At 34.6% G+C, this 9726-nt stretch overlaps 1 protein-coding gene across 1 annotated transcript; it reads right to left on the reverse strand.

The window, feature by feature from the left end:
* Positions 1-4439: 4439 nt before the first annotated feature.
* On the reverse strand, positions 4440-9497 carry LOC143551978 (sister chromatid cohesion protein PDS5 homolog D-like). Its single transcript, XM_077042305.1, has 10 exons — positions 9387-9497; positions 7127-7330; positions 6843-7024; positions 6641-6767; positions 6416-6565; positions 6057-6326; positions 5915-5988; positions 5783-5834; positions 5461-5713; positions 4440-4571 (listed from the first exon to the last, which is right to left on the reverse strand). The coding sequence occupies exons 1-9, from the start codon at positions 9495-9497 to the stop codon at positions 5537-5539; spliced, it is 1347 nt and encodes a 448-aa protein (XP_076898420.1). The 3' UTR covers positions 4440-4571; positions 5461-5536.
* Between the last annotated feature and the right edge of the window lie 229 nt (positions 9498-9726).

A 9726-nucleotide genomic window follows, 5' to 3' on the forward strand; every position in this document is an offset into this window, starting at 1 on the left:
TACCGTGCCTCTAAATCACTCGCTATACGCGTGAACAATTGCCTGCTCATTCGAAAACGAGTTCGAAAATCCGACTCCGCGTATACCGGTTGAGGGCTAAAATAATGCCTCATCAAAGTATCGTTAGCACCCGATCGATCACGATCACGAGGTGGTGCTCTAACCCTCGGGAGTCGGGGTTGATGGGCTTGATTTTGCAAGAGATTGACCACGGTTGCGGTCAAAACTCCCCCTACATGAAGAAGCAAATCATCCTCTTCGGAGGAGTCGGAATCAGACGAGTACGACGACATTATTTTTAAAAAAAAAAATTGGTTTTGGGATATTATATATGAGTTTGGAGATTGAAGTTGTGTTTGATATGGTTAAAATGGGTTGATGGTATGTGATATTGGTATGTGATATTGGTATGTGATATTGGTTTTATAGAGAAAAAAAAAAATTTTTTTTAATAAACAAAGAGCCCAACGGCTCTATTTACGCAACCCAAGACTCCATCACGCCTATTCCCAGCCGCTAGCCCATCCGCGCCTGCCTGGATTTCCGCGCTCGCGCCCCTCTCGCGCCCCTCTCGCGCCTCGGTGGTGTGGTGCTCGCGCCCCGGGGCGCGAGCGGATAGGCTCAGGCGCCCCCTGTCGCGCTCCACACCCCTCAGCCTAACACATCCACAACGAACAGCCTTATTAAAGTGGCTATAAATGTTAAAAAAGAAAAGAAAACTACATAATATTTGATGAAAGAATAGGGGATCTTTTTGAACAACCTCTTATAATAGGAAAGCGTTATATCTTGAAATTAATTCATCAAGTTGATGATAAAATCCATCGGCGTTCCGGTGGGCAACAATAGCCTAACAAAGGTTCGGTCCGATTTAGGTGCCCAGCTAGGTGCCAAACAATTATAGCCCATTTTGTAAAGTTATCCTTGTTTATTAAAAAAGTGTTGGAATGTGCTCGTGTCTATTAATAGGATTTTGGTTCACACGACCTATTGACTACCATTGTTGAATTTTTTTCAATGGATAAAGTTTTTTTACACTACATTATTTTATTGAAAAATAGGAAAAAAATAACCGTGAAAGGAATATATGAGTCAGCTTTGTGAGGGTAGTTCATTAGATATTTTTGTGCTACATCAGTTAAATATAAGATTGATATCGTGAAACAATATATGGTTTAAAAATTGGAAAAATCATGAAAATGACCGAGAAAAAGCAAAAATAAGCATGGAAAAGGTCTAGCATGCAAGATTTTATGAAAACAAAGGCTTTAGAATCCGACACATGGTTGAAACGTTTGGACTATTAGGGTTTCCTCTAATAGTCAGATCAACAGACAGGCCAAAGATTAGCTGACACGTGACATTTTTAAGTAAAAGCATCTACCTAGACACCCTTTAAGGGGAAACAATTTTCATGCTTGAAAGTGATATAGAGAGGCAAAATTGCAATGGACAACCATTATTGATTTTTTTCAATGCATACAATTTTTTTATACGACGTTATTTTATTACACCATAAAATTAAGTATTTATTATCTTTAACGAGAGCATAGTTTTGTTATATATTTTATTAAATCGATTCAATATGATGTGGATGCTTTGTACATATAGCGTGCGCAATTATAGAGTTGTGAAGTTGTGTAGGTGTATAATTATAAATATTGAATGCGTAATTAATTAATTATCATATACGTTGTGTAATTATTTATATAAGTTTGCGTAAAACCTACCCTGATGCCTCTCGCACATATAAGTTTATACAAACTTTTTATTTTAATTATCTATATTGTTTTTAAGAAATGTAAACATTATTATTTATTTCAATTGATTTATGCAATGGCCAACCTCGTATGATTTGTAATTTTATGGGGGTGTTTGGCCTAGCTTTTTTTAACCAATCTTATAGCTTTTTTAGTTTTGTTTTTGTTTTTTTTTATTTTTATTTTTTTTTTACAAAATAAGTTTAATTTGGTGTTTGGTTTAGCTTTTTAAGCTTGTGCTTATAAGCTTATATAAGTTAATTTAAAGAAGCTTATTTGAAGATGATTTTTAGCTCATTTGAAGAAGTTTATTTGTGTAAAGGTGTAAGTTACTCATTTGCTCTCAAATGATGGTGGATTAACAATTTTTGAAGCAACTTATTACTGCAACAAATTAAAGAATGATGGATTTAACAACTTATTATCAATTTGTAGAATATAAACTAATCCAAACACTTGAAAAATATTTATCAGATAATAGAAAATAAGCTATAAGCTACTTTAAAATATAAACATAAACCAAAAAATAAAAGCTAGAACAACCACTCCCTATATCCTTTGATTGATATGCATGTTAACAAACAAACATTTCATTTTCTAAATTCTTATTATGTTATTCCTTTTCTTCTAATATTCAATTTTTTTTCTCTTTTTTAAATAATTTAATAGTCATTATCGTATTTTAAGATAAGGTTGGGTTAGCTAATATTTAAATAACTAGGGGTCTTAGTTCTACATGAAAAATAGAACTACACGTTATTGGGTAACCGGCAACTCATTTTTCGGGCTAAAAGCAAATAAAAAATTTGAAGTCTTTCATAAACAAGATAAATAATTTCCTTTTGCTTTTGATCCTATGATTTCTATGTCGTTTGTGCGTATGCATAATCCTAGAGAGCAAACTCCACCAACAATACAAAAGACTAAATTACCTATAAACAATATGATTTTTTTTTTCCAAATTTGCAGGCTCTAGGGCTATGTGGACCCGAATCCCTTGCTTTATTTCACTCCCCCATAGCCGCTCATGTTTGGGTTTTATATTCGACAAAAGTCCTTTAAAATAGATTTCCTGTATCCACTTAAACGAACATAGATGGCTCACACCCGAGATAACCATCGGACTTTTTGATTTTTATAGTGTTTGTGGAAAATGATGAAGTTATGTAGCTATTGGATGTAGCACCCAGAACCCGAACATGTTACTTTGGATGTATTTACTCATCAGTCATCACACACAATGGAAGACTTTAAACCTTATGATAAGCAACCCTTAGAGGGGGTTAAGCTCCAAGAATAATTTAGAGAAGAAGAGAGTCTTTGAGGCAAATTTTCTGAATAATTTCCAATACAAGTACATGAATATAAATATGCAGACTTCCCAACTAACTCCACAATATTAGCAACTACTAGCATGACTCCGCTATCTCCTAACTATATGCACTTTATTGACTTTTCCCACTAACAACTACATGCAAATATAAAAATAAACATGTGCAGACACTTAAATTAAAATGCACTTGGACTCTTCACTAGACTGACCATTCTTGAAAACGTTTGGGCTTGCGAATGGTTCTTTTGGGCCTGGCCCGGTCTTCACTTTGGACCTGTAATGGTGCCGTAGGTATCAGTATCACCTTACAACACATTACGCAATTTCCATTGTAGTTTTTATTGTAGGTTTAGTTGAATAACATTTTTTATTTTCCTATAGGTTTTACCAATGCCCAGATGATTATTAACTTGTTTAAATGCATATCTGGATGATGAATTCGATTAAATATTCAAGCCTATGAACTTGATTTCAATCTTCATAAATAATAACTCGCATGAATTAATCTCTTAATCGTGTGAGAACTTTTAGATAAACCTATTTCGCTGGTTACACGCGATTGATTTATCGGATAAGATAACAATTCTCATTCTTGAAATTGGATTTTAATGATTCTATGAATGTGACATCTTGTTCTCCGATCGAGAATTTTGTTAAAAATCATATATGACTTTCCTGGCCAAAAAAAAAACCTCATATATGTTTTGTGTAGGCTCAAAACAACAAACTACATGTCCAATGATAATTAACTGTAATTACAACTTACAAGCCAACATAATTATTTACATAAGGCCCAAGTTAGAATATTTATATAATAAACTAATTAAATCAAGCTCGCACTCCTGTCACCCAACTCGTTTAATATCTGGCATTATTTTCTCGATCGACAAGTTAATCCGATATATTAGAATACCCACTGATAGCACTAAAATTACCAACATAACTGTATTTTTTTACCCTATGTGAATTGACCACAACATTTTGGTCAACTAGACCATCTTTGGTCAAAAGGAAATCACATGAAGAAATCAAAAGGACAAAAACAATAAAAGAAACTTCATATGATGACGCATAAATATTAAAAAACCCTTCATAATCATCCTAAATCTTGAACATCTAGCACCAAAATTAAAACTCTACACTACATATTCTCCGCACCAAAGATCAAAATCTAGATAATGTTAGAAGAATCCTTCATCTATATCTTTTCGCGGGTTTTTTTTAATCCTTAACTTTCAGAAACTAAACTGTCTTTTTCCAATCCTTGCGCTGCCTCACTCGATTCAAGCAGACTCTTTTCTTGCAATTCTCCACTCGGGTTTGACTCGCCATTTTTCTCCACGTTATCAATTGCCTTCTCGGTAAGTGTAAGCCCGTCAGAAATGGCAGGTGTTGGGGCGGGATTATTCTTCTGATTATCAACATTGCTGATAACATCCTCGGTTTTAGATGAGGCAGCAGGCGGTGGGCTGTTAATCCTGTTATTTAGACAGTTTACCACTTTAGATTACGATTGAACAGGTTGTTGACCAAACGAACTAGAATCAAGTAAATTGTTTATTTATCCGGGTTAACTGTTAACCAACCTTTTTGACTCGCCATTTTTCTCCGCATTATCAGTTATCGTTTCAGTTGTTGTAAGCTCGTGAGAAACGGCAGGTGTTGGAGCGGGATTATCCTTGTTATCAACATTGCAGATAGCATCCTCAGTTTTAGATGAGTCGGCAGGTGGTGGGCTGTTAATCCTGTTATTTAGACAGTTTACCACTTTAGATTAAGATTCAACAGGTCGTGTTGACCAAACGCATAAGAATCTAGTAAATTGTTTATTAATCTGGGTTAACTGTTAACCAACCTTTTTGACTCGCCATTTTTCTCCGCATTATCAGTTATTGTTTCAGTTGTTGTAAGCTCGTGAGAAACGACAGGTGTTGGAGCAAGATTATCCTTGTTATCAACATTGCAGATAACATCCTCGGTTTTAGATGAGTTGGCAGGCGGTGGGCTGTTAATCCTGTTATTTAGACAGTTTACCACTTTAGATTACGATTCAACAGGTCGTTGACCAAACACATAAGAATCAAGTAAATTGTTTATTTATCTTGGTTAGCTGTTAACCAACCTTTTCGGCTCGCCATTTTTCTCCACATTATCAGTTATCTTTTCAGTTATTGTAAGCTCATGAGAAGCGGCAGGTGTTGGAGCGAGATTATCCTCGTTATCAACATTGCAGATAACATCCTCGGTTTTAGACGAGTCAGCAGATGGTGTGCTGTTAATACTGTTATCAAGAGAGTTGACCACATTGACCAAACACCTAAGAATCAAGTAAATTGTATTTCTAATACAAGTTAACGGGTAACTAACCTTTTTGGTGAAGTGGAGTTATCTTCTTGTATTCGTGAGGATTCTCGGTTTCTTTTCACCTTCTAAATACGATGTATCAGTAACAAAAAGATAAACTAAGTAAAATATAGAAACTTAAAATAAACAAATAACAGAAAAAACTGAAATTAAGAAAAAGCAAGCAACTAACTTGATCAACTGAAGTCTCGCCAACCATCCTCCACTTTTCATCATTTAAATCCAGTAGTTCTTCTTCACCGTCAGCATATAATACCTGCAACGAAAAACAAATCAAAAGGTTAAGTTCTATATTAAAAAAATCATAAAAAATATATATTCTCACCTTGTGCTTGCCATTTAAAGGATCATAAGAAGCAACAACACCTTCATAATACCTGCCAGAAAGAAACTTATAAAAACTGAACATATAATCTAACAAATAATAGAAGCATATGCCATATACAATGATACTTACACTTTATCTAATGGCCACCAAACTTTAATCATGTGTCCCACCAAATCTTCCCTCCATTTCTTTGGAATATCATCCTGTAATAAAATCAAGTGAATAAAAGTCCGAACCAACAATAACAAGAAATCATAAAGTTTAAAGTTACCTTGTCACCAGCACCGTTGTCTGAACCAGAATTCTTGGTATTGCCCTTTGCTTTACTCGATTGCCTTTTATCCAGTACTCGAGTTCTCGCTGTCCCTTTTTGTGAATTTCGACCTAAACTAGGGTTATCATTTTTCTTTGGTCGACCCCGTTTGGGAGTTTTAAACCGATTATTATCAGTATACTTTTGCTTCTTAGTGGATCTATCATTGTCCAAGGTGATAAGATCTCTCTTGTGAGTACTGTTAGTTCTTGAGGTTGATCTCGTTCCCTGCAATAATGATTTAAATTCTGGAATATATATGAAGCACTAGAAAATGAAACTTTATAATAGATATACAATTGCACATATAAACGCACCAGGTGTTCATTTTCATGGCCATTTTGGCATATGAGAGTGACCACTTCAGCATAATCATCAAGATTCGAATTTATGAGTTCCTTTATTAGCGTATTGCTACACCTTTTCAGGACCTTTTCTGCTAGTTTCCAAGAAGCAGGGGAAACAATCTGAAAGTAAAATAATTAAATCTGACTGGAATACTATAATTATAAATAAATGCTTAAAAATGAAAAGATTTGTACCTGATTTTCCTTTTTAGCATGAGAGATTAGAAGGGATAAAAGCTCGATGGAAATCTCGTCACTTTCTTCAATGATCAGTGTCATGATGGTTTCAATGTCTGAGAATACTGCACGAGGGTGACCTATCCTAAATTTCATCAAAAGAGAATATTAATTTTGAAATGCTCAAACTTTTTAACATTAAATTATCAAGATCTCTCACCTAATTTTACTTAAAAATTGCTCAAACATTTCAAAAACCAATGCATCACACTCTAAATCCAGCATCAACAAGAAGGATTTAACTTTAGCAACCGACTGAAGAATGTGAATAACCTTATGATAACTTTGACCGGTCACATTTGACAATTGTTTAAAAGCCAACACATACAACTTGAAGATTTCCTGTGATGAATGAAAAGAAACAGCAATAAACCGTTAAACAATAGCCGCAAACAGCAAATCAAATCTTTTGTTGAAAAACAGCTTGGTTGACGAAATTAATACCTTCATAACTTCATCCTCATAAGTTTGGTCGGGTGCAGTTATTCTAACTACTTCACAAAGACATGATGCCACTGATATCTTTACATCAGTTTCTGCGTGCTTTATCAGTTCATCAGTAATTAGGGCTCCCATTGCGGGCACAAGTGCCTTTTGCATTGAGATAGACGGTGCTTGACCGACACTAGCCAACAATTGCTTGGTTTTCTTGAAGAAACAAGTTAGAAATAGCAAGTATCATAAGTATCATAACACTATCATGGTGAAAAAACCCAAATGAGTGACTATTTGCCATTTAATTTTATTTCACACACACACACACACACATAGTCATGAATTTATGATTCATCATTTATCACAAGTTCACAACTTAGTAGCTTGTAAATGAACTGAATGTTCATAAACCGTTCGGCAGGAAGTTCGTTAATTTAATAAACGAACTGTGTACATTTAATTAAACGAACGAACATGAACACACGTTTTGTTCGTTCGTTTATGTTCATTCAAGTTCGTTTAAATTTTAATAAATACAAAAGTGGTTATATTTAGGGCATGTCTGGGATTGAGTTTGAAAACAACTTATTGACTCTTTCAAAAAGCCAATAAGTTAAAAAATGTTTGGCAATCAAAAAGTCCTTTTCATTTTAGCTTTTTAGTAAGGCTAAAAAATTGTTTTCTAAAAGTCACAAATACTGGCTCTTTAAAATGGCTTTATGTAAAAATCAATGAGTAATAAGTTGTTTTCAAACTCAATCCCAAACATGCCCTTATATAAATATAAACTTAAAAGCGGCTCTTTTAGGAATAAGTTAAAAAAGCCAATAAGTTAAAAAATGTTTGGCAATCAAAAAGTCTTTTTCATTTTAACTTTTTAATAAGGCTAAAAAGTTGTTTTCTAAAAGTCACAAATCCTGGCTCTTTAAAATGGCTTTTTGTAAAAACCAATAAGTAATAAGTTGTTTTCAAACTCAATCCCAAACATGCCCTTATATAAATATAAACTTAAAAGCGGCTCATTTAGGAATACGGTCCATTTGATTTATCATTTATGTTTGGTCAACAGTTATGTTCAATTGTGCCCGTTCATAATGCAGTCAATCTCGGTGGTATCTCAGTGGTATCACGGTTATCGGTCCTCATGTGAAATATCGGTAAAAATATTGGTCAGAATATCAGTACCAATAATACGCCCTGCTTGCGGTGCGCGCATATAAAGTATATATGTGTGAACCCTCGGGTGGGCAAAAGTAAAATTGCACTAATTTTGACGTTATTTTACCAATCTCGTGAAAATAACGTTAAAGGTGGCGGAAGGTTAATCAGGCATCATGTGGTGGCGTTGATAGCCGAAAGACAAGGGCACATGCACCAATCAGCCGGTGTCCCTGATGATTGAGTGCTATGTGCCTTATGTCCAAGGCTTGATGCAAAACTACTATCGAGCCGGGGGTCTCACCGGAAGCAGCCTCTCTATCCCTATGGGATAGAGGTAAGGCTGTCTACATCTTACCCTCCTCAGACCTTACCATAGCATTGCTATTGGTGGGATATACTGAGTACGATGAATATCAGTACCGATAATATCGGCGATATTGACCAATATTTCACCGATATTCCTGATATCAGTGTTTTAAGTCATAATTTTCAACTTTTAGTGTTTAATGTTGGTGTTTTTAATCTTAATCAGTTCCTACTTGCTACAATTGTTAGTGTTTTGCAAGTTGCAAAAGGATAATTTGTTAATAGCAGAAGAGTATACTGAATTGTTAGTGTTGAATGGTTAGTGTTAAAGTGCTATATATATATATATATATATAAATTCTGCATGGTATTAAAATTACCAACATCCCACCGATATCTCAAATATCGGTCCTCGACCGATATCCGATATTTTTCCGTATTAACTTCTTAAGTTTGTTTAAGTTTATGTTTATGTTTGTTTGTTTATGTTTGTAAACTGTTCGTTTAGGTTTTAAACGAACGACCACAATATATCCGTATTCGATTAAAGTTACCAGAACGAACACACGCAAGCCCTAGGCCTACATATTAGGGTTTACACACACAATCCAGTGCACTGATTTCCCTACTTATCACAAATTAGGGTTTACGCAAGCAAACAATCCAGTACATTGAAATTACTATTAATAACTCAAAAAATTAAAGTTAACGAATTTTAACTTGAACCGTACATGTAACATGTAATAACAATAACAATAACAATAACAATAATAATAATAACAATAGGTAAGCAATGGCTTACATCAATAAGGTTTATAAGGTTATTGACGGAAGAAGAATGAGGCGATGCGAGGTGTTCACCGGCTTTTTTAAGCTGTTGCTCGAGCTCGTTAACCGGACTAACCGAATCCATTTTTGGATTCAAACGCAAACAAGCCCTTGGGGGTTAAAAGGTTGAAATGAAATGTTTGGTTTTATCGGTTGAGTAATTAATTCGATTTGAGAGATTTGTGTTGGAGTTAAAGCTAAAATAGGTAGGATTTTTCAAATGGAGGGTAGAGGCAGAAGTTGTAAAAATAGATGGTAATTAGCCGGGCTGTGGGGTGAGGGACTATCAATTAGTCTAGATTAATTGAGATTAA

Source organism: Bidens hawaiensis, unplaced genomic scaffold (genome assembly GCF_021521415.1).
Source record: "Bidens hawaiensis isolate Kalapana, Puna unplaced genomic scaffold, B.hawaiensis_p1.1 tig00001016_1, whole genome shotgun sequence".
NCBI classification, from domain to species: domain Eukaryota; kingdom Viridiplantae; phylum Streptophyta; class Magnoliopsida; order Asterales; family Asteraceae; genus Bidens; species Bidens hawaiensis.